Source organism: Lucilia sericata, unplaced genomic scaffold (genome assembly GCF_015586225.1).
Source record: "Lucilia sericata isolate MDLA Ls3-8-SP2 unplaced genomic scaffold, ASM1558622v1 Contig000076F_arrow, whole genome shotgun sequence".
Classification (NCBI taxonomy): domain Eukaryota; kingdom Metazoa; phylum Arthropoda; class Insecta; order Diptera; family Calliphoridae; genus Lucilia; species Lucilia sericata.
Window position 1 is genome coordinate 335,026 of NW_023994109.1, and position 26,767 is coordinate 361,792.

Here is a 26,767-nt window from a genome sequence, read left to right on the forward strand (position 1 = left end):
AAAGACAAAAATTTCTACATATACTGAACCTTGCTTCTTGGGCAAGAAGATACCGGTGACAGACAAAGTTAAGTACTTAGGTGTAATACTTGACCGGAAATTAAAATGGAGACACCACATAGAGGATAGGATCAACAAGGCACATCGGTGCTGGGCGATATGTAGGAGAACCATAGGCATGAAATGGGGTCTTAGTCCTACTATGACAAATTGGCTTTATAAAAGTGTAATTAGACCAATTCTAGCTTATGCTTCAATAATCTGGTGGACTGCTTTGGACAAAAAGTGTAATATCAAACTACTACAGGGAGTTCAGCGTACATGCTGCTTGGGTATAAGTGGTGCCATGTGTACTACTTCAACCAAGGCTCTGGAAACGTTGCTAGATATTCCACCCATTGAAACATATATAAGATATGAGGCGGCGCTTACAGCCGAACGGCTCTTTACTTTAGGCGAACTGGCCAAAAACGGTTATAGGACACGTCATCAATGTATACTGGACACATTGGAAGGTTATACACATTCATCGGACGTGCCTGATCGCATACCAGACACTGAATATGTCGGAAACTTTGAAACGCTAATCCCAGATAGAATGTCTTGGTCAAGCGGAACATTAGAGCAAATACCAGTAGGAATCCGTTGCTACACGGATGGCTCTAAATTAGGGGACAAAGTGGGCTTGGGGTTCTATATTGAAGACCCAGAAACAGAAATATACCACCGTTTACCTAATCATAACACAAGCTTCCAGGCAGAAGTACGAGCAATAACGGAATGTGTAAATTGGATTAGAATAAATATGGCGCCCACAGGGCTTAATATATTTACCGACAGCCAGAAGGCAATTTGTGCGATATCAGGTGATAGAATTAAATCTAAGACCGTATTGGATTGTAAGAAAGCTTTAACTGAATACTCTCCCAGAGGTAAGGTTCACATCATATGGGTACCAGGCCACTCGGGAGTAGCCGGCAACGAAAGGGCGAATGTAATAGCTTTAAAGGGAAGGGAGCTCGATGTAGTTAACCTGACAAACGCAAAACCATTCGACGCAACAAAAGCTGAATTAAAAATATGGATGAGAGAATCCCATAAGGCCTCTTGGAATAATGAAACGGTGGGTAGAACCACAAAGATTCTATGGGGTGACCCTGATGAGAGCAAGACGAGAAATCTTCTCAAAATGAGCAAGTCTGAGGTTAGTATGATGGTACGTATTCTCAGTGGACACACAGGATTACGAGCACATCTATACAAAATTGGACGTGCGAATTCAGACGAATGTAGAGCATGTGGAGAGGACAGTGAAACTCTGGAGCACTTTCTTTGCCATTGTCAGGCATTCGTCGAAGTTAGATCCAAGTATCTTGGAAGTGATGTTATTCCAGAAATAACATTCTTAACCAACACCGATTGGAAGATTCTTAGGAATTACGTCCAGGAAACTGAGTTTCTGAACATGGAAAAATAATACATTCAGTGAACAATTTTTTTTTTTTTTTTTTTTTTTTTTTTTTTTTTTTTCTTGAATTGGAGCGCACAACAGGCCCGATAGTGGCCTAGGTGTATTTCTTCGGATTTGATGTAGTATACATCCTCCTATCAACCTACCTACCTACCTACCTATACTTTTCTTCCTAAAGATAATAGGAGAATATTCTTAAATATAAGTATTGATACTAAAGTGGCTCCGACGAAATTTTAAAACTCTGTTATATTGTCTCAGATAAGCCAATTATATTTTTTTTGTAAGGGATGAGCCACACCCACACAAAATTTGAGCACTCTAGCTTTTATAATTTCCATAGTAATTGTGGTATTAACTTTATATGGGAGATGACACGACCACTATTTTATGTCCGCCTATTTTTTAATTTATCGTATAAAATTTTGGTACTGTAGCTTTTATAGTTTCCAAAATTTACGATGTTTGGTATTGGCTAGTAATATTAGGAGTGGGATGTGCCGAACCACTATTGCTTGTTCGCCCATCTTTCCCCGAATTATATGAATATATGAATTATATGAAAATTGTCAGTGAAAAATTTGAGGACCCTAGTTGTACCATACAGGCATAAAGGAACACTCTGTTAAAATTTCGTTTAGCAGTTTAGCCGTCTATAGACTTCAAACAAACAGACATACATTTTTATACCATTTACCTTCGTGATAAGGGTATACATATTCAATGTATAAGTTTGTCATTCCGTTTGTAATTTCCTTATAGATAGCTGACTCGTCTGTCTCATGGCCCCAGATGTCTTCGAGCTCCAAATATTCAATAATTCTGTCAGACATGCTTTCGATAAGTTTCCTATTCCTATTTAAAAACAGCAAAATCCGTCCATAAATAACGGAGACGTGAGCAAAAATCCAAGACAACCTCTGAAAATTTCATAAAAATGTTTTTTTTTCATGTTTTGACAAAACATGAAAAACATTGGGAAAATAGTACATATGTTTGGATGTGTTGGTTGTCTTGTTTCGTTTGAAGTTGTTGTTTTTATACCCTCCACCACCATCAGTGGTAATAGAGGGTATATATAAGTTTGTCGTTCCGTGTGTAACACCAAGAAATATTTATATAAGACCCAACAAAGTATATATATTCTGGGTCTATGAAATTCTGAGTCGATTTAGCTATGTCCGTCTGTCGGTCTGTCTGACTGTGTAAAACACGCTCACGTTAAAACTAAGCAAAGGAAATCAACAAAATTCACCCGAAATATTTATTATTATCCTAAGCAGTTTGGTATCAGCAAAATCGGTTCAGAACGTAAAAAGTTATGAGTAAAAATTTCAGACAACCTCGAAAAAAATTACGTTTTTCCTAATTCTTTTGAAGTTTTCTCAGAAACTACCAAAGATATTTCGATGAATTTTGTAACACATTATTTTTTCAATTATGTTCAAATTCTTTACAATCGATCCAATATTACCCATAGCCCCCATACAAAGGTATATATTCCCAGAAATTAGTTTATCATTAATAACTCCATCAAATATATCGGTATCAACACAAAATTTTGTACATGCAAATATAATATGAACAGAAATCATACTATTAACGTAGATCCCAGGCCCACTTCCGAAAACCACATATTTCATTGTCAAATAAAGCTATCGTGATAAAATTCGACACAAATATGTTTTGTCTAAACATGTATCACTCTACGAAATTTTTTCCGGATAGGTTCATAGTTGGTCATAGCACCCATATAAGGTCCACTTCCGAAAATCACTTAAACGCATATATTTCATTGAATTCTAAAGCTATAGGGATAAAATTCGACTTGAATATGTTTTGTGTACACATAAATCTTTCTACCACTTTTTCCCGGATCGGTCTCCCATATAAGGTCCTGAAAATTCTGAAAATCACTCAAACGCACATATTTCATAGTCAAATAAAGCTATCTTGAGAAAATTCGACATAAATATGTTTTGTCTTTATATGAATCACTCTACGAAATTTTTTCCGGATAGGCTCCCATATAAGGTCCGCTTACGAAAATCACTTAAATCTTCTTTGAATAATAAAACTATCGGGATAAAGTACGACTTGAATATGTTTTGTGAGCATATAAATTATTCTTCCAAAGTTTTTCTGGATCGGCCCTTATGTAATAATAGTTCTTATATAAGGTCCCTTTCAAAAAATTCCTTAAACGCACATATTTCATTATGAAAGATATCTTTATAAAATATATATTGCGTACATATGAATCAATCTACGAAATTTTTCCGGATAGGCCCTTAATTGCTCATAGCTCCCATATAAATCCACTTCCCAAAATCACCTAAACGCACATATTTCATTAATTAATAAAGCCATTGGAGTAAAATTAGACTTGATTTTTTTTGCATATAAATTAAAATATTATACGAAATTGTTTCCTGATAGGTCCATAATTGGTCACAACTCCCATATAAGGACCATTTCCGAAAATTACTTTAACGCACATTGACAATCAAAGTTATAGGTATAAAATTTGACATAAACCGATGATAACCGGTCCATAAGTTGTCTTAGCTCCCATTTATAAGGATAAATTCTGAAAATCACTTAATAGCACTTAATTCGTTATTAAATGATTCGTTATTATATATAAAATATATAAATCGTTCTATTAAAATGTTTTCGAACTGGCCTATTAATATAAATTTTTCTGGACCTAACCAAAATTAGTTCGACGAAAATTTTGGCAAGTTATCTAAATGGGTTTTAATAAAAAGTAGTTTGCTGGTGGAGGGTATTTAAGATTCGGCATAGCCGAATATAGCACTCTAACATTTTTATTTTGTTATTGCCAATGTAATGGCAGAGTCGGGAATAATTAAATAAATTGAAATTTAATAAAAATTAATCTTTTTTTAACATTATAGTGAAGGATATATAAGATTCGGCAAAGGCAATTATAGAGTTCTTACTTGTTATACCCTTCATATATAAAATTGACATTCCGTTTGTAATTCCTATAATATAATGTTTTGACCCTAAAAAGTATATATTCCGAGTCCTTATATATAGCGGAGCCGATTAAGCTATGTCCGTCTGTATTTTTGTTGAAAAAAATTTTCTGAATTTTTCTTTTAAAATTTTGTCAGACATGCATTTGAGAAGTTTCCTATTTAAAAATCGGTCTATGAACAAGCAAAATCGGTCTATAAACAACGGAAATATGAGAATCGAAGACAATCTCCGAAAATTGCGTCAAAAATTGAGATTTTTGGTGAACGGGCGGACTTTCAATGGGGGACTTGGCACCTCCCATATGAATTAAATACAAAATTTCGCTTATATGGGAAACTAATAGAATAATAGAAATAGATTCTTCAAATTTTGCACAAATTGCTTTAATATTCATCTGAACATTTTGGAGGAAAAGAGCGGACTTTCATCTGGAGGGCTTGGAGCTCCCATATGAATATATATATATATATATATATATAACAAATTCGTATATCTGAGAAACTATTAGAGCTAAAATCTTCAAATTTTACTTGAAGAACTTTGACATTCATCTGAACATTTAGAGAATAACGGGCGGACTTTCAATAGGGGGCTTGGCACCACATATATGAATTAAATACAAAATTTCGTATATCTTGAAAACTGTTAGATTATTCAAATTTTTCATCGGTAGATAGAAATTGGCGAACTTGCAATAATTTGCTTGGCAGCTCTCATATGTGACATTTTGTAAATCTGGAAAGATATTGCAGTTAGAATCTTCAAAATCGTTAAATGGATTTTTTATTTATAGTGCTTTTAGGGTAGCAAAGCACACTGGGTATAGCTAGTATATATAAAACAGACTGTTTGTTTGTTTGTTACGCTTTCACGGCAAAACTGCTCAACCGATTCACATAAAATTTGGACCGCTAATAGGTCTAACCCAAAAAGGAACAATAGGCAATATAGGATCATGATCGAATGCCACGCCTTTTTTTACGCCCACTTTTTGTAAAACTATTATTACACCAATTTTGCAATCACAATATGCAAAATCTACTAAACCGATTTAATTTTGCATACCTATAGGTATAAGCTCGGAAAGAACTATTGGCTATATATAAGATCTTGATCCGATGCCTTTTACGACCTTTTTTTATAAAACTATCATTACCTATATCATATCCTATCCTATAATTATATGAAAGAGACTGTCTGTTTGTTACGCTTTCACGGCCAAACTACTGAACCGATTTACATGAAATTTAGAACACTAATAGTTCTATTCTAAAGTGGAACAATATTCTATATAAAATCATGATGGAACGTCACGTTTCTTCTTATCTTTCTTAGCTTTTTTCTATATAATTGTTATACAAAATTTTCATTCGAGACTTACAGAAAACTACTGAACCGATATATAATATATAATAATAAATATATATGAGACTCTTTTTTACTCTTTCACTACATAATAACTAAACCGTTTTTCATAAAATTCGGCATATTAATAGGTTAAAAATGACTCTATATGATATTGATTGGATGCTGCGCACATTTTTATGTTCACTTTTAGAATAACAGCTATAACACCAAATTTCTAGGCTAAATATAAAAAAACATTAACCAATTTTCAAGAAATTTGGCAACAGACAGTGTATTTTTGGATCAACTTTTTGATCTGGATTTTATGCTTCATGAAATTTTGCATGACAATAGTTCTATTGTGGAAGGTTAGGTTAGTTTGAGGAAGAGAATGTTTAATACATCAAATCCGAATAAACACACCTATACCACTTATTTCGGGGTGAGGTGATCTTAATGAAATGCAATGGCCTTTTTCCGTCCATTTTTTGTTACATTTATAATGCTCATTTAAGTAGATAAAATTTTAATCAACAATTTATTTTTATTTAAAAACTCTAAAATGTTTGTTGGTCTTTAACTTACTTTACGATTAGGTAAAATAAAAATCTGTAATCAATTTAATATATTATTAAAAATCGATTTTCATCTAAAGCGTAAAATCGGTTGTAGATTCGTATATCCCATCACTTATATTTTCCACCGGAAAACTATTCTTATTTCAAAACCTGTAATCCGCTGTATATCCTCAAAAAAAAAACTATTTTAAAACAGAATCGGCTGTAGTTTACTACGATCGAGAAAATATCATATGGAAATTTTTATTGTTGTATATCCGTATATATTATTCCCATCACTTATATTTTTCACCGGAAAACTATTTTTATTTCAAAACCTGTAATCTGATGTATATCTTCAGAAAATAAAAATTTTAAAAGAGAATCGGATGTAGTTTCCTACGATCGAGAAAACTATAAACTATATTAGATCTTGAATGAATGTCTACGATGCCACTTTTGTATGCAGAATAAAAACTACTGAAATCTACAAATCAATCTAGAAAATCATTCATATCTCCCCTTAAAATTTATATTTATATAACTCTTTAAAAATGTTCTTTAAATAGCTCCCAATTCGAGAAAACAATAAAGATTCGCAATCACTCATATTTTCCATTCAAATGGAGTTTTATATCAAAAATATAAAATTTATATTTATTGTTAAATCGAGATAACAATAAAAATCTCCAATAAGTTAAATAAACCATCAGAAAATGATCTTGATATAAATTCGGTTGCCATATTTGTATGCTGTATTTAAAACAGCTCAAATCTAAAAAAACATGATATGTATTTGACTACTAGGGTGATCGACTCGATTTTTCAACCGGTTTTAAAACCGGTTTTTTCTGCTTTACCAGTGTCGGTTTTTTCTAAATGTTGATTTTTCGAATATCGAGTAACCCGGTTTTTCACTTTTTAAAAACCGGTTTCGAATACTTTTATTTGCTTTGTATTCAAAGATTATTTAAATGAAATTTTGAAGTAAATAATACAGCCCGTTTAAATTTTAAAAATATTCGAGTCCAGGAACTAGGATATATTTTTCTAAAGCACCATTGGTTAAACCTTTTCCTAATTAATTAAAAAATTTTATTTGTAAAATTGATAACTGTTTAATAAAATTTTATTAATCTTAAGATTGTATTCCAATTACAATAATTAATTTACCGCTGAAATATTATGGAAGTGTTGGAATGCCTATGAAAATTTCCTAAAAGGGCTTTAGAATAAGCTAGGATTACATAGTACCTTATGTTTAACAGAAGTGTCCACTTTTTTCCTATTTTTTTTTATATTAAAGAAATAATGTAAATCAGACGACTAGATCTTAAGTTATAATCTGTTAAACTGTTAAAAATCATTTCGGCCCATGTTTTATTAATCAAATTTAAACATAAACATTATTTTCTTCAAATTAACATATATTTTTTTATTTATTTTGAAAACCCGGTTAACCGGTTTTTTTCTGAATTTGAAAAATATCAACCGGTTTTTTGAAATGTCAACTATTCGAACTATTCGAAAACCGGTTTTTGAAAAATGTCGAATAATCGATCACCCTATTGACTACTCATTAGAGTGTCCTGAAAGACAGCACTTTTGCAAATCTTATATACATAGTTAGACCTCTCAAACGATGCATTGTTTATATAAAATATGGATGAATTCATCTTTCAATATCTTTTTATACTTTTAAAAAATTATCCACCAAAAATTCTGCTTGTATGCAGCGCCGTATTTATTCCAAGTTTTTCAAAATAAATGATTATTTTGAATAATTCCAGCTCACATTTTCCCTTTTCCATTAACAAATTTTAATTAGAGGAAGATGTGGATATTTTAATAATTAAAATTATTTGGATAACTTTTTTGTATATCTAACAATATTGGACCTTTAAACCTTTATTTCTTCGGATTTAATAAGTGGTGTCTAAATCCATCCAAAACTTTAGTCTGAATGCATAAAAGCTATTGAATAAAAATAATATTTTTAAACATATTTTGTTATAAATGGGTGTATTTTTGAGAAACAATGACGAAAAAAAAAACGGTGGTTTTACTCTTTAATGAACAACTCAAAATTGTTAGTCAAATCAAAAGTAATTTTGTTTTCTCAAGGATTCTTCATATTTTCCTAGGACAGAAAAAAACGTAATTTTGTTATTTTTAAAGGAATTTGAAATCAATGAGCGCAAATTTTTCATGATTTTCTGCAGAATTTCTTATAATCGTTTCAGAGTTTTTCAGTTGCATGTACTTTTTCAAACAGCAAAAAAAATCGTTTGAAATTTTGTACGGTTAATGGTACGCTTGGAAAGAATGAATTCTATTTGGAATTAATTCCCTTATATTTTTAATTCGGCTTTAAATTTTTGAATTTACCATTCTTTAAAATCATTCTTTGAATTTAAATTCTAGAGCTGAATTCCTTGGCTTTATATTCCATTGAATTAATTCCGAAGAGAATCCATTCTTTATAGGAATGAATTCAATTGAATGATCATTCATATTTGTTTAATTCCTTCTATTACAAATTGAATGAAAGAAAAAAAAATTAATTCAATTTTTAATATACAGAATTTTTTTGAATTATAAAACAAAACTTTCATTCAATCTATTTCAAATTGAATGGTTGAAAATTTTTTTAATTCAATTTGTAATAGATTGAATTCAAACAAAATTTATATCATTCAGAGGGAATTTAAAAATCAATAGGAATTGTTGAAATTTATTTTAATTCAGTTTGTAACAGATTGAATGCAAACAAAATTAATTCATTCAGAAGGAATTTAACATTCTATAGGAATTAATTCATTAGAGAATTATAGAAATTAAATCAAAGGGAATGAGTTTGAAGAATTGTTAATTCTTTAAAATATAAATCAATTTAAAAAAAAAGAATTAGGGAATGAATTCTTTTAGAGCTTTGATGGTACGTATTTTAGAAATTAATAAAATGCCCCGAAGACTTTTGCCTCTTTACAGCAGGGACACTAAAATTCAAAGTACGGTGTCCCCTAATTTAAATTGAACAGTTCTTTATATCTACTGTACATGGAAAAAATAAAACAAATAATTTGAAAGTGTCCTTAGTTCCCTACCAGTGATTGAAAATGCTGATTTCAGTATAGTTTTTCAAAAAAGTTTCTTAAATTTTTCTACAAATTAGTCAAAATTTCCTAATTTAGGCTCATTTTCAATGTCTAAATTTTTAAGGGACTTTTTGGTCCAGAAACAGACTTTAAGGATTAAAAAAAGGCAGAAAAATATAATAACTATTTTATCGTTATAACCTAAACTTTGATATCTATTTCAAAAAAGTCATTACAGATAGAAAAATATTCTCCTTAAATTTTCGAAGAAACCCGGGTAACGCCGGGTACACCCAGCTAGTAAATAAATAAACAAGAAAAAATTTTTAGTTGGGCATGGCCGATATGATGACCCACACCAGTGATTATGTTACAAATGTTGATTATTTTTTAATAATATAGCATTTAAATTAATTTTACCTTAAGTCAGAAATATTTTAACAATTTATTGACAAAAAAGGGATTTTCTAAAAGAGGGGTTATATGGGGTGGTAGTGGTTAATATGGGCCTATCCTTATAAAATTTGGTAAAGAGATTTACGTCTACATTGAAGTTATTTATGTAGAATATCGCCGTAAAATTAGTGTTTATAAGTGAATTTGAACCATCAAGTCCTTTTATGAAGGGGACTTTATATGGGAGATGTGATCAAATGAGGGCCGATCATTACAAAAATCAGCAGTGTTGCCAAATTTTGGTGTGATACAAGAACATTTAACATATTTGTGACCTCAAAAGCCATATTCAGGGGTGCGATTGTATGGGGGCTATGCGAAATAATGGTCCCATTTTAACCATTTTCAATAGGATTCGTCCTTGCCAAATGTGCCAAATTTCATCAAATTATTTTGCAAATTGCGACCTGTTGCGTGCGCATAATGTTTTTAAATACACTTTAACGGTTGGAACGATTTTCGTTAAATTTGAAACATAGTTAGATATACAGGTGTATGGTGTGATAAGCTACATTGTTTTCCAAAACTTGGACAAGAAGGGGTATGTGGATGAAAAAGGCACAAAATTCGTACTTTTGAGAGTAAATACCAATTATTGTCTATACTCAAGCAAAAACATTTCTGATTAAGCTTTTAAAGTGTCTGAAATATTATTATTATTATGTAGCATAGTTCCGTTTCGAAATAGGGGAAAAGGCGAAAAAACAGGAAAAATTTGTATTTCTATATTTTTTAAGTCTGATTTTTTATCGTTCTAAAGTAAAAATATTTTAGATGATGAGTTTTTAGTTTCAGAGATATGTTGTAGTGTAATTTTTTTTGTTCCTTATCCATATCATCTGTAGTGTGATAATTGTTATAATTCTTAACGCTCTCCACTCAATCGATAAAGTTTGCATATTGAGAATATCGTTATTACCTTATATGGTAAAAATTTGATGCGTATTTAATTCTTTATATTCAATTTAAAATATTTTGTCCCGTTATTCTTCTTGTGCGTAAAATAGTAATATTGATTTATGAAAACAAGAATTTTGGAGATCAATTGAATAATAAAACTTGAACAGTTCGCATTAAAAGCCTACGCATCTTATGTAACAAGAATAAAGTGCATTTAATTGAGTTTATAATTACTTGTTAAAATTTTTTAAAGTAAATTTATGGTGTCATATGAAAAAGAAAGTTCACATTTCTTATTACATATAAATTATTACCGAGGTAAAAATCGCGTAATTAAAGTGTAGAAATTTAAATTATAACATTTCCTTTTTTGTGTCATCAGGAAACTCGGTGTTTGCTGAATATAAGCAATGATAGTTATAGTTATCTAAACAGCCTAAACAATTAATCGATAGAAGAGGTCATAAAAAGGGATATTTTTATATATACAGAAACTGCATGGTATAGGCCGTTTAATTATTTGTTCCCTGATGATTGCTCTACTCTACAACTTTTAAAAATACAACAACAACAAACCACGATAAGTAAAGTATATGTATAAATGTAAGTTAAAATAAGAAAAATGAATTGAAACAAAATTTAACTTAATGTAATTTACATAACATACTCTTAAATCTAATTAACAAAACTAAATTTATTCTTAAGTATTTTTATATAATGAATTATATGAAATAAAATGTTTGTAATGATTTAAAAATTCCACAATGAGTTGCTAGAGTTAATAATTTGGGCCGAAGTGGACATACTTGTGACACTGTGCACTAGAGAGATTATAGTATAATCTCTTAACAAAATTTCTCTTCGTTCATATCTATTCACTGACCCATGACAACCACTGAGTGTTTGCCTGGCAAACTTATAAGAGAACATGTGAATAGATATTGTGATTAGTTCTCTTAAATAACTAATGTGGCACTACGATTTGTCTGGTATATCACGCACTAGCAAAGTACACGCTACAATAGAATGGCGCCCAAAGACAGGCAGGAATTCGGATTTGTAAAAATCTGAAAACCTTTCCTAATTTAAAATACTTAACATAATTTAGTAACTTTTAATTACAATATTATTCATGTGTTATAAATGTAATTAGAAAACTTTAAGAGGTAATCTTACATTTTAAACGGAATGAATTAGAATTTATCGGTTAAAGAGAAGTCTTCATTCAGTATATACTTTGTAGTTAGATTTTTATCATGGTTATAATTTCTTACGAAGTATACTTTAAGTAACTTGATTGAATAATTTTGTGATAAAAAAAAAAAAAAAATACAAAGAAAGAAGAGAACACTATAAATCATATACATAAGTGAGCAGGTTTGAAAACTAAGGCCCAACTAAACATTGAAAAAAAAAATATATATATATATACATATAGATACAATATTTTGTAATTATTTTCTTTATACTATAATTTTTATATGAATATAGATATATTCTAATATTATTGTAACTATTAATTTTTGCTTTATATACTAAAAAAAAAAAAAAAAACTAATTAATATTATATTTTCTATAATTTTCTTATTAATTATATATTGATATAAATATTATATATTAATATTTTTATAAATTGTAATTGTAAAGTAGCAATCATGGATCTGGGCTTGTTAGATAGCGAGGAATTGAGGTACGAATTGTTAATAAGAGGTATGGAAGTGGAAGGAAGTATGAGAATATTATCAGGAAGATTAAGGAAGATTATGCAGGAAGAGAGTGTGGGAAGTAGAAAGAGAGACTTTATAGCAATTAATACACCATATCAAGAATATGAAATTTGTGAAGAAAAAATAAAAGAGATAAATGAATTAATTCAATCTGACAAGAAAAAAACTGATGTGTTGAAACAGAATAAGGCTGTTACTAAAGGCGAACATGTCATGAATAGGCTCGATGCGCTTCAGAAAAGGGCTCCTGAACTAAAAGAATGCATTGATAAATTAAGAAATAATTTGAACAGTATTGTACGTACTTTAGTAGCATCCAACGCTAGTAGTACTTCTCAGGCTATGCCAGCTAATAACGGAAATAATACTCCGAATTTAAGCTTGGAATCGCTGAATCTTTTGGATATTGGTCCGAATTGCTCAAATGCTTCATCAAAGGAAATCAGAACTGATAATAGACCAATGACTAATACTGGTGCGATTAGCAGAACTCCTAGGTATCAGAATAACAATACGTCAAACTGGACAAATAGACCAAACTTCAAGAGAAATCCTCATATTTCACATGTCGTTGGCTCAGTACCACCAAGTAGACCTCGTAGAAGTCAAGATTTTCCACAAGATAGAAATGAACGTACTAATTACAGTTACGCAGGAAATCGAAGCTTTCAAAATGAAGATGAAACAGTACTGTCTGATAATGTAGATTTACGCAAATTGTCTAATATTTCTAAATGGAATGTAAGTTTTAATGGTTTATCATATCCTATTAGTGTAGAGCAATTTATAATGAGGCTAGAGATTTTAGCACGTAGCGAAGGAATAACTTTAGATAACATTTGTCTTTCTATGCATCATCTCCTGACTGGAATAGCAAATAATTGGTTTTGGGTATTTGTTAGCAAGAACAGAAATATAACATGGAATAGCTTCAGAAGTGGATTAGTGAATGAGTTTCAAACTTTAACCACTGATCATGAAATCAGAAGAAGAATTGAGAATAGGCGTCAAAAATCAAGAGAAAGTTTTACAGAATTTAAATTGATTATCGAGAGCATGAATACCGTTTTACGTATACCTTATTCGGACAATGAACTTGTTAGTGTGTTGATGAATAATATGCATCCCGCTTTAAAAAAACTTTTAGTCTTATCTAAACCTTTTACTCTAAATGATTTAAAGATTAAATGTTTGGAAGTTGAGAAAATGTTAGGGGAATTAGGGGAAACTTTAGATGATCAGATAGTAGGCAGGAGAAGAGTGATTAATGAAGTAGCAATAAGTGAACCAGAAGAGGATAATGAAGGTTATAAGGTTGAGGAAAACAATCTAATGATTTGTTGGAACTGTGACGACATAGGTCACAATTTCCAAGATTGTCCATCCTATAAGAGAAACTTATTTTGTTACTCTTGCGGCTATAAAAACGTAACAAAACCCAATTGTCCTAGATGTAAACATAATTTAAACTTGCCAAAGGGTGTGAGGGAATGGAGGGCAACTTCACAACCCACAACGCAAGCCCAACAAAACCGAATGTTTACGAAAGTTATGCTACGACCAGTACACAAACAGTCGAGTACCCAAACAGAGATGTAAGAGTTAAAAGATATTTTAGTAATAAGAAGAAATTAAAGAAGTTAGTTGAAAGTTTTGAAATCAATATGCAAGTAGATAGAAGAATGTTTGCGAAATTTGTTGTAAATGAAAGTGAATTTGAGGGGTTATTAGACAGCGGCGCTAATATATCTGTAATAGGACAGGGTTATAGGGATGTTTTGAAAAAACTTAGTTTATCATTTTTAAAATTAGATACAAATTTACGTACTGCTGATGGATCTGCTCATGGGATTATAGGATATGTTTTCATTCCAATAACTTATAGCTCACAAACTAAGACCATTCGATTTTTTATTTCACCTGATTTACCGCGATTGTTTACTTTAGGCATTGATTTCTGGTTAGAGTTTGGTTTAATATCAGCACTGGTAGAAGAAGTAACGTCAAAAAATGAAGAGAAATCACATCAGTTATCTGTTGAACAGGAAAATGAATTGAAACTTGCTATTTCTATGATACCATCATACCAGAGGGAAGGTCTGGGACGTAAAAATTTAATTCAGCATGATATTAAAACTGGTTCAGCAGAACCAATAAAGCAAAAACTTTATCAAATGTCGCCCTACATGCAAAAACATTTAAATGATGAGGTAGATAGGATGCTTCAAGAAGATATAATAGAAAAAAGTGAGAGTAGTTGGTGTTCACCTTGTACACTTGTTCCTAAAAGTAATAATAAATGGAGGTTGTGTCTGGATGCGCGCGAATTGAATAGGGTAACGGAACGTGACGCATATCCAATGCCAAATATTGAAAAAGTTTTAGCTACATTAAAGAAGGCAAAGTATATTTCGGCTTTAGATTTGAAAGATAGTTTTTGGCAAGTGCCATTGGCTGAATCTGCCAAATGCAAAACTGCATTTCCAGTCCCTGGAAGAGGTTTGTTTCAATATAAAGTTATGCCATTTGGGCTTAAAAATGCCACTCAATCGATGTGCAAATTAATTGATAAGGTGATTCCATATGAAATGCAAAATGAAGTTTATCCTTACGTAGATGATATGTTACTTATTTCTGAAACTTTTGAAGATCACATAAATCTTATTAAGAAGGTAGCACAAAGATTGAGATTGGCGAATTTAACTATCAATTTAGACAAATCACGTTTTATTCAAAGGGAAATACCATTTCTAGGATATGTAGTTGGTGAAGAAGGCCTTAAACCGAGTCCTCAGAAAATAGACACGATAGTTAAAATGAAAAAGCCGACCACTTTAAAGGAATTGCGTAGGTTTTTAGGCATGTGTCAATGGTTTATGAGAATGTTACCAAATTATTCCGCTATAGCAGCACCTCTTACTAGTATGACAGGGAAGAATTTTACAAAACAATGGTCACAAGAAGCAGATGATGCCTTCGTTCAATTGAAGCAAATGCTTACGACAACACCAATTTTAGTTGCTCCGAATTATGAGAAAACATTTTATTTACATTGTGATGGTTGTTCAAATGGTGTAGGGGCTGCCTTAATACAAATGGATGAACAGGGAAATGAGTGTCCAGTGGCCTATATGTCAAGAAAGTTGTCACCAGCTCAGAGAAAATATAGTGTTAGTGAAATTGAGTGTCTCGCAGTTGTTGAAGGAATACGAAAATTTAGACCTTATTTTGAGGGCACCCATTTTGTAGTCGTTACCGACCACGCTGCTTTAAAGTGGCTTATGTCCACTAAAGACTTGCAGGGACGTCTAGCGCGTTGGGCGCTTAAGCTCCAACATTATGACTTCGAAATTATTCACAGGAAAGGAAAAAATCATACTACTGCTGATATGCTATCAAGAATAGAGGTTGAGGAAATGAATTTTGAATTAAATATGGAATCAGAGTTGTTTGCTATTCAGGAATATACAGATAAGATGAAATTAGTTGAGGAAAATAAGGAAAAATTCCCTAGTTTGAAAGTGGTTAATAATAGGTTGTATAAAAGGGTGATACAGAAAGGTTTGGAAGGAGATGAAGATAAGATAGAATGGCGTTTATGGGTTCCTAAGCAACTGAGACAAAAACTTATTGAGACGAATCATTGTCCACCAAACAGTGCACATCCGGGTATAAATAAGCTATTAGAGAAATTAAGACGAATGTATTATTGGCCAAAAATGTTTAAGGACGTTAAGAAATTTGTGAACCACTGCGAAATCTGCCTTACTTCTAAAATACCAAATAACCAATTACGCCCACCAACAAATCCGAGACCACCATGTTTAAGACCATTTCAAGAGCTCCATGTAGATTTTGTAGGACCTTTACCGAGATCCAAATCAGGTAATACTTTTGCATTAGTAATTTTAGATAATTATTCCAAGTATGTTTACATAAAGCCAATTCGTAACTCTACGACAAAATTAGCCATCAGTTGTTTGACTGAAGTTTTTAATCTTTTCGGTGTACCAGAGAAAATTTTGTCTGACAATGGAAGTCAGTTTTTGGCAAAAGAATTTAAGGATTTTTGTGAGTCTTATGGTATAGAGCAAATATTGACAGGAACATACTCCCCACAGGCCAATGCTGCCGAAAGAGCAAATAAAACAATTTTTACTGCAGTCAGGATGTATGTTAAAGATGACCATAGTGAATGGGACAGACATATAGACAAAATCAGTTGTGCTTTAAGAAATATAGCCCATGAATCTACTGGATTTAGTCCATATTATGTTTTGTTTGGTTATAATATTGTGACAAATGGTCGAAATTATGATCTACTCAGAAAGATAGATAACCTAACTGATGATGATGTGTTAATTTTGAATAGACATGATAAACTTCTTCAAATTAGAGATAAAGTATATGAAAATTTGACTAAAGCTCAGAAAGTACACACAAAAGCATATAACCTTAGGACTAGACCAAAAGACTTTAATGAAAACCAAATTGTCTATAAACGTAATTTTTTTCAAAGTGATAAGTCCAAAAAGTTCAGTGCCAAGCTAGCTCCTAAATTTACCAAATGTAAAATACTCAAGAAACTTAGTAATTTTATATATGACTTAGAAGATTTCAATGGGAAAAAATATTATAGAGTACATGCAAAGGATTTATTTGCAAATAGCCCGGCTAAATAGAGCATGAGTCTCAGGACATGGGTCTGCCCCACGTTGTCTTTTGTAAAATTACCTTTTCCAAATTAATCATTTCTTATTTGATGTTACTTGTAAAATCAAATAACTGATGAATTTGTTTTGTAGTGTAATTTTTTTTGTTCCTTATCCATATCATCTGTAGTGTGATAATTGTTATAATTCTTAACGCTCTCCACTCAATCGATAAAGTTTGCATATTGAGAATATCGTTATTACCTTATATGGTAAAAATTTGATGCGTATTTAATTCTTTATATTCAATTTAAAATATTTTGTCCCGTTATTCTTCTTGTGCGTAAAATAGTAATATTGATTTATGAAAACAAGAATTTTGGAGATCAATTGAATAATAAAACTTGAACAGTTCGCATTAAAAGCCTACGCATCTTATGTAACAAGAATAAAGTGCATTTAATTGAGTTTATAATTACTTGTTAAAATTTTTTAAAGTAAATTTATGGTGTCATATGAAAAAGAAAGTTCACATTTCTTATTACATATAAATTATTACCGAGGTAAAAATCGCGTAATTAAAGTGTAGAAATTTAAATTATAACATTTCCTTTTTTGTGTCATCAGGAAACTCGGTGTTTGCTGAATATAAGCAATGATAGTTATAGTTATCTAAACAGCCTAAACAATTAATCGATAGAAGAGGTCATAAAAAGGGATATTTTTATATATACAGAAACTGCATGGTATAGGCCGTTTAATTATTTGTTCCCTGATGATTGCTCTACTCTACAACTTTTAAAAATACAACAACAACAAACCACGATAAGTAAAGTATATGTATAAATGTAAGTTAAAATAAGAAAAATGAATTGAAACAAAATTTAACTTAATGTAATTTACATAACATACTCTTAAATCTAATTAACAAAACTAAATTTATTCTTAAGTATTTTTATATAATGAATTATATGAAATAAAATGTTTGTAATGATTTAAAAATTCCACAATGAGTTGCTAGAGTTAATAATTTGGGCCGAAGTGGACATACTTGTGACACTGTGCACTAGAGAGATTATAGTATAATCTCTTAACAACACTACAATGTTTTCTTGAAATTTCTCTCGTTCATATCTATTCACTGACCCATGACAACCACTGAGTGTTTGCCTGGCAAACTTATAAGAGAACATGTGAATAGATATTGTGATTAGTTCTCTTAAATAACTAATGTGGCATTACGATTTGTCTGGTATATCACGCACTAGCAAAGTACACGCTACAATGTGTATTCGAAAGTTCACCCATATATATATTTTTTTATTAATAAATCGTAAACATTATTAAATTTATTCTTAATAAATGTTCTACAACATCGATTTCTGAAATTATACAAAATATATTAAACAAAATACATACATTTGAATAATTCAATGGAGAAGTATTTTTGGTACTGTGTTGGTACCTTTTATAAATATTGTTCAAATTCAATGAAGTTTTTTTTATAGCTTTATAAGATCACACAGAAATTGTAAGAAGTTTCTTCATAAGGAGACCTTCAGCATTTTTTGAAACATGAAGAATTTAGGGAAAAATTAGCAGATTATTTAGTTTACCACATAAAACCCCGGACAACACCGGGTACAAAAATCTTGTATTTCATATTTTATTTGAAACGTTTCAAATACTTATTTTGTATTTGTAAAATACAAAATATTCTTAGATATTTTGTTGGAAAAATAATCAATTTGCTAAATTTTAGAAACGAAATGAAGGTTGGCGCAAGACAACATGTTGTACGTGCATCGCAAAACATCGAGTTGTACGCGAGAACGCGTTGTAGGATTATGTCAAAAAAACGCCTAACATAAGGTATTGATAACATAATGATCGAAATGACGCGTGATGTGAAATTTGCAGATTATAAAGCCCGAAAAGCTTTAAAAGCGTGAAACACGTTTCCGCTTCAAAGCGGAAGCGTGTATCCTAAAGGTAATTTCTGATATGCAGACATTGCACTATGTCCCATTGAGTTATTCTGACATATCTCGCTTAAGCTGCCTACACACTATGAGAGAAGTCGTTAGATTTTTATTTCATACTGCCAAAACAAAATAAAATGAAAATTGGTATGATTATCAAAAAAATCAAATAGAAAATATATTTTGTTTTTACACTATCAGATTTTAACTAAAATGAAACTTCAATTTGAAAAAATTCAAAGAAAAAAACTAAAATTTTCATTTTGTTTCTGTTTTTATTTGAAATTTGTTTCTTGTTTTATGTGTTTCTTTGTTTAAATAAAAATAAAACTCAAATAAAACGAAAAAATCCAATCGTTTTGAAATTTTTCAAAAAATTTAAAAAAATCTTACGATTTTCAATTTTTCATCCGTATTTTCAGTAAGTTTTATTACATTTTGTATCTATACTATAATATTTTTAATTTTATTTGAAAATTTTGACATGTTGTTTTACTGAATATTATGGTGTGTAGCCAGCTTTAGCGCTTATTAATAATATTATACAAAGTGGTAATTTCCATTTAGCTGTCTAAATTCCGTATCAAACCTTATTTTCGTGGAGCAATTTGCTTTTGTTTAATTTTTCATTCATTCGAACTATAAAAAACTTATTTTATTTGAGTAAAATATTTTAAAAATAGTTATTTATATCTTTCATTTCAGAGAAATTGAACATGACCTATTTTGTATTTTCATATTAAAATATGAAAATAAAAGTATTTGATTATTTTCTATTTTAATTTCAAATATCAATTTTTCACAACTCTGTGTACTTGTACACTGAACTATTCCTGCAAAAATTATAAGAGTGTAAACATTATTGGAGTACATGATTGCTAAGTAGTCCTATGTAATAAATGCAAGTTTATTTTTATCTAAGTACTAGCTATACCCAGTGTGCTTTGCTACCCTAAAAGCAGTATGTATAAATAAAAAACCCACTTAACGATTTTGAAGATTCTAACCACAAAAGTTTTCCAGATTTATAATATGTTACATATGAGAGATGTGAAGCAAATTATTGCAAGTTCGCCAGTTTCTATCTATCTATGAAAAATTTTAATAATATAAGAGTTTCCAAGGTAAACGAAATTTTGTATTTAATTCATATATGCTGTGCCAAGCCACCCATTGAAAGTCCGCCCGTTATGCTCTAAATGTTCACATGAATGCCAAAGTTCTTCATGTAAAATTTAAAGATATACGATCGAAGAATTTTTGTATTTGATTCATGTGGGGGCTTCAAGCTCCCCAGATGAAAGTCCGCGCTTTTTCCTCCAAAATGTTCAGATGAATATTAAAGTAATTTGTTCAAACTTTTAAGAATCAAGTTCTATTAGTTTCCCAGATAAACGAAATTTTATATTTAATTCATATGGGAGGTGCCAAGTTCCCCATTGAAAGTCCGCCCGTTATACTATAATTATGATCAGATGAATGTCAAGATTCTTCAAGTAAAATTTAAAGATTCTAGTTCTAATAATTTCTCAGATATACGAATTTTTCTATTTAATTCATCTGGGGGCTTTAAGCCCCCCACATGAAAGTCCGCTTTTTTTTCCTCCAAAATGTTCAGATGAATATTTAAGTTCTTCGTGCAAATTTTGAAGAAATTTAGTTTCATTAGTTTTCCAGATAAACGAATTTTTGTGTTTAATTAATATGGGAGTTGCCGCTCCCCTCATGGGAAGTCCACCAATTTATTACCCAAAATGTTTAAATGAATGTTAAAGTTATTCGTGCAAAATTTGAAGATTCTAACTGTAATTTGTTTGGTATTGAAAATGGGCAATATCGGTCCACGTTTTCGGATAGCCCCCATACAAGTGGCCCCTCGAGAAACAGCTTTAACAGCCATAACTTGTTTAAAAATACGAATATAGCGATGAAATTCGACATAAGTAAGTTTCTTATGATCCAAAATCACTATGTAAAATTTTATGAGGCTCGGTCCATAATAGACCCTACCCCCCATATAAGGTCCCCTTCAGAAAATGACTAACGCTCATTACTGGCTTAAAAATACTAGTATATAGATAAAATTCGACATAAGTTTCATACGAGTCAAAATCTATCTAAAAAATTTTATGAGGATCGGTCCATGATTGACCCTACCCCCCATATAAGGTCCCCTTCAGAAAACGACTGCAACGCTCATTAATGGTTTAAAAATACGAGTGTAGCGATGAAATTCGACACAAATAAATTTAATACGAACCAAATTCTGTCTACCAAATTTTATGAGGATCGACCCATAATTGACCCTATCCCCCTATATAAGGTCCCCTTCAGAAAATTACTTTAACGCTTATAACTGGCCTAAATATACGAGTATATAGATGAAATTCGACATAAACACGGTTTGATGGTGGGTATATAAGATTCGGCATAGCCGAATATAACACTCTTACTTGTTTTTCCCTCTGTTTAATTTTAGCAAGAGAGTAGTTTTGGTATTACTCTGATGTAATGCATTGAATGAATACGTGGTCCTCAATTTTTGCATCAATATCACAATTTGTATACTTACATTGTATTGTATGCAGAATAGTAACTATTATATACACCATCCATTATCAATAATTCATTTTTATGATTTGGCTTTTCAGCTTGACATGAAAATACTTTATCTTGAAATTCACAGCTCAGAATTTCTGCATTATTTTGATTTTCTTGAGTTGCGTTTGTGTAGAGCGTACTATTTTTAATATCCACAAAAATACGCTCCCGACTTTCTTCCATTCGACCCCAATTGTACATGAAGCACTCAAACATACTATTGGGATGAATAGACGTATACAGTTCACATTGATGATATGTGTCTCCATTATTAATATCAAGAATTTTACAATGTCTCGTGTAGGATTCATGTTTAGAACATTTCACAGTAGATTTACCGATTTCTAATTCCACTCGAGTGTCAAAGTTAGTTTTCTGAGGTGGTAATATTTTTATTGTTACAGAATCTTGTTCAATATCACCATGTATGCTTTCTGTTTCAAGTGTCCAAATCGCTGCCGAAGAAGCTGAAACATCAGAAACTTTTATGCCACATAAATGTTTTGCATATGGAAGAATATATTCGTTTCGTTCAGTTTTAATTGGTTCAGATGCATTTAATTCAATTCTCACTTTATCGTAATCTGTCAAGATATATGTATGTATTGTGTGAGTATAACAAAGAGTATTATGCTTTTTTACCTCGAAATTTAAACCAACAATTTTTAATTTCGCCAAAACCTTTTGGTACCTCAAGATATGCAATAAATCCTTCTCCACTTAAAATACTTAATGAAGGCGCTGGTCTTATTACAGCGTTAAGTGTTGAAATACATGACGAAGTCAGAAACAGCAAAATAAGTTTGTACCGTTCAATTAACATTTTTTTTTTAATAAATAAAACGACTATTCTTACAGTACTTCAGTCAAATACTAAATGCCCAACGTCTCTGTTTTGACTTTCAGCATTGAACTTATTGTTTCGGTCTCCAAAATGTTCGTTTGTATTTCTCTAAATCAGAGGTGATAATCACTTAATATCACAAAAGTGCACACACATACCCGCACAATTTAGTCATTTGTTTTAGTTGTAGTAATCATCAATCTATCCGTATATTAAACAAATATTAAATTGGTATTAGACCTTAAATTGTCGTAACAAATAATTCGAATATACATATTTATGAGTAAAATTTATACAAACAAAATTGTGAACATTGCTGTTTAAAAATAAATAATACAATGATAAGATTCTCTCACAATTGTTGTTGGCAGTTATGATTAAATGTAGTACACGATATAACATATTAATTTCAATAATATGTACTGTTAATTTTTAAAATCAACAATAAATGTTATTAATCTTTTAATTCCCTCGACAGAATGTCCGAATATACATACATAATATTCTTAGTCACTGTAAGAATAACCTGTAGAAATGGTTATCTGAAACCCTTGTAAAATAATAATAATAATAAAATCAAAGATTAATCTAAATCTAAGCTTAAAGATCAATAATTCTTGTTGGATGTCTAAAATATAAGCAAATCAGTACATTTTAAAACAAATAACAATGTATGGCGTGACCAACCATACCCTACCAGTTAGTATGTTAAAAATGTGGATTATTTTTATAATAAAGCATTTATGTAGTTTTTTACCTTATTTCCGAAACATTTTAACAATTTATTGACAAAAATTTGTACAAAGTTTTATACAATTTTACTGAATATTGAGACTTGTAGCGTACGCACAGGCAAACATAGCATAAAACTAAAAAACTTTGAAACCCAATTTCATTCGAATTCTGTATTTTGTATTTTTAGGTGCTGAAACCGAATATGGTATCGTTTTTTCTTTATCACCCACTGTTTTCTGGGAATATGGCATTGAATATGTCGTATACACCCTGTAGTACAGATACTAGATATAAAAAGTGGCAAAGTAAACAAAAAACAAATTAGAGTGCTATATACGGCTATGCCGAATCTTAAATACCCTCCACCAGCAAGCTACTTTTTATTAAAACCCAATTTTTAGATAACTTGACAAAATTCTACAATTTTATCCCGATAACTTTGATTGTCAATGTGCATTTAAGTAATTGTTGTAAATGTTCCTTATATGGGAGTTGTGACTAATTATGGACTGACCAGGAAAAATTTAGTATAATTATTTATATGCAAAAAATAAAATTAAGTCGAATTTTACTCCAATAGATTTATTATTGTGTGCGTTTAAGTGGTTTTCCGACGTGGACTTTATATAGGAGCTATGACCAATAACGGAGTGATTCATATTTACACAAAACGTATTTGTGTCGAATTTTATCAGGATAGCTATATTTGATAATAAAATATGTGCGTGTAAGTGATTCTTTGAAGTGGACCTTATATATGAGCTATTACCAAATATGGTCCAATCCGGGAAAAATTAGGCAGAATGATTTACATATATGCACTCAAAACATATTCAAGTCGTGCTTTATCCCGAAAGCTTTATTATTCAAAGAAATATATGTGTTTAAGTGATTTTCGGAAGCGGACCTTATATGGGAGCTATGACCAATTACGATCCTATCCGGAAAAATTTCGTTGAGTGATTCATATGTACAGAAAACATATTTCTGTCGAATTTTATCAAGATAGCGTTTAAGTGATTTTTTGAAGTGGACCTTATATGGGAAATATTACCAAATATGGACCGATCCGAAAGAAATTTTGTAGAATGTTTTGTATGTACACAAGACATATTCGACTCGAATTTTATCACAATATCTTTATCAGTGAAAAATGTGTGACAAAATTCATCGAAATATCCTTGCTAGTTTCTGAAAAAACTATTAAGAATTGGAAAAAACACGTAATTGTCGTGAACCCATTTTGCTGATTTTCAATACCAAACTGCTTAGAACCATAACAAATATTTCTGGTGAATTTGGTTGATTTCCTTTCCTTAGTTTTAACGTGTTTAGCGTGTTTTACACAGACAGACGGACGTAGCTAAATCGACTCAGAATTTCACAAGGACCCAGAATATATGTATGTACTTTGTTGGGTCTAAGAAGAATATTTCTTGTTGTTACACACGGAATGACAAACTTATATATACCCTCTATCACCACTGATGGTGGTGGAGGGTATACAAATTCTAACTTACCTAAAATTAAAGCTTCATTAATATTCGATTTTTTTCCTAACTTGCTACATAAATTCTTAAAATATGATTTTAAAAATAAAACTAGTATCTGGTAGGTAGTCATTATTTTTTATACCGACCATCAAAACAGATGGGGGGTATGTTGATTTTGTCATTCCGTTTGTAACATATCAAAATATTGGTCAAAGTATATATATTCTGGGTCCTTATTAAATTCTAAGACGATCTAGCCATGTCCGGCGATAGAGATAGATAAGAGATAAGATAAGGTTTGGTTGGTATTGAAAATGGGCGATATCGGTTCACATTTTCGGATAGCCCCCTTACAAGCGGACACCAGAAAAACAGCTTTAATCTATCTGTATATCTATTTTAAAAGTTCGAGTATAACGATGAAATTCGACATAAATAAGTTCCATATGTGAAAAACTCTCTCTGCAAAATTTTTGTAGAATCGGTCCATAATTGACCTTACCCCCCATGTAAGGTCACCTTCAAAAAAACACTTTAACGCTCATTAGTGGCTTAAAAATACGAGTATGGCGATGAAATTTCACAGAAGTGAGTTTCTGAGAAGCCAAAACCAAATTTTATGTGGATCGGTCCATAATTGACCCTACCACTAGAGTGGGTCGGTCTCTATGGACAAAAAAAAGTTGTGTCAGTCACCCCCTAGGTTTAAAGATATGTTAATAACATTTCCAAAAATGTAAAAAATATTTTTTTGCCACGCCTAGAAATACCGCCCTTTTTGTTTTTTATATATTACGCCGCCATTTTAAGTCCGATCGTAACATGTCATATATCAATATTTATGGCTTGACTGTGGCTATATTTCACTCTTAGAAAATTTTTTAATTCGACGTCATATTCTATAAACGATTTCTGATATCTCGGATCCTTCCCCAAAATCTAAAATTGTGGCTATACTGGAATAAAGTACATTGAATTATATGAACTATTAGCTTTTAAAATTCTCACCTTTATGCATAAACACCTATTTTATAGATATTTAAAAATGTTCAAGTATTTATCAACCAAAACAGTCGAAAACATTTTTTTAAATGAATTATATAAAACAGAAATCCTTTTATTTTTTCAGTTACAAACCATTTCATATCCTACTTCCTTTCAAAATAGAAGAAAGTTAACTATGTATATCCTACAGCAATATAGTGGTTTAGATATGTCCGTCCATGTAAAACTTGTAATCAAACTACAAGTCGCAATTTTCCAGATAATTTGATGAAAATAGGCTCAAATATTTCATTTTACCAATGGACGAAGTTGTTTGAAAATGAATTAAATCGGAGCTTGTCCGTTTGGCTTGAAATTATTTCCGTCTTTAACACTACCATTATGATGAAATTTTGCATATCTAACTCCTATATGAACATAAATCCCTCCACCAAATTTTGATAGGATCGGTCTATAATTGATCCTAGCTCCCATATATAGGCTCTTTCAGAAAATCAGTTTTTCATCAATAAATTGCTTAAAAAGTAATGGACAAATTTCAATATAAGTGCTTTATTAAAAAAGAAATCACATTTTATATATACTCATAACTGGTATCATATGGTCGGCCATTCCCGACTAATATTTTTTTATTAGTTTTTATTTCAAGAACTTCTTTTAAAAATATATAACTATTTAAGAAAAGTTAAGATATCATTAAATAAATTTATTGCATTTTATAAAAATTAGCATAAACATTTTTGAAAATTGGTAAAAAACGAAGAAACATGCAAGTAATTGTATGGTAAAAACATGAAATATTTTTATAAAGCAGAACTCTTTAATTTTTCATCAATTTTTATAAAATAAAATGTTTAGTTTTTATGTACCTACGTGATTTTGTTATTAAA

The 26,767-nt window shown here is 30.7% G+C and overlaps 1 protein-coding gene across 2 annotated transcripts in view; it reads right to left on the bottom strand.

Annotated features, from left to right (window-relative positions):
• LOC119616500 overlaps positions 1-22,686 on the bottom strand; it is a 49,711-nt gene extending 27,025 nt beyond the window's left edge. For both annotated transcript variants that reach the window (XM_037972868.1, XM_037972869.1), the window contains exons 1-2: positions 22,443-22,686; positions 21,772-22,384 (exon numbers count right to left, since the gene is read on the bottom strand). In XM_037972868.1, coding sequence (XP_037828796.1) covers positions 21,772-22,384; positions 22,443-22,623 — 794 coding nt within the window. In that variant the 5' untranslated portion in view covers positions 22,624-22,686. The remainder of the gene's footprint in view (positions 1-21,771; positions 22,385-22,442) is intronic.
• Between the last annotated feature and the right edge of the window lie 4,081 nt (positions 22,687-26,767).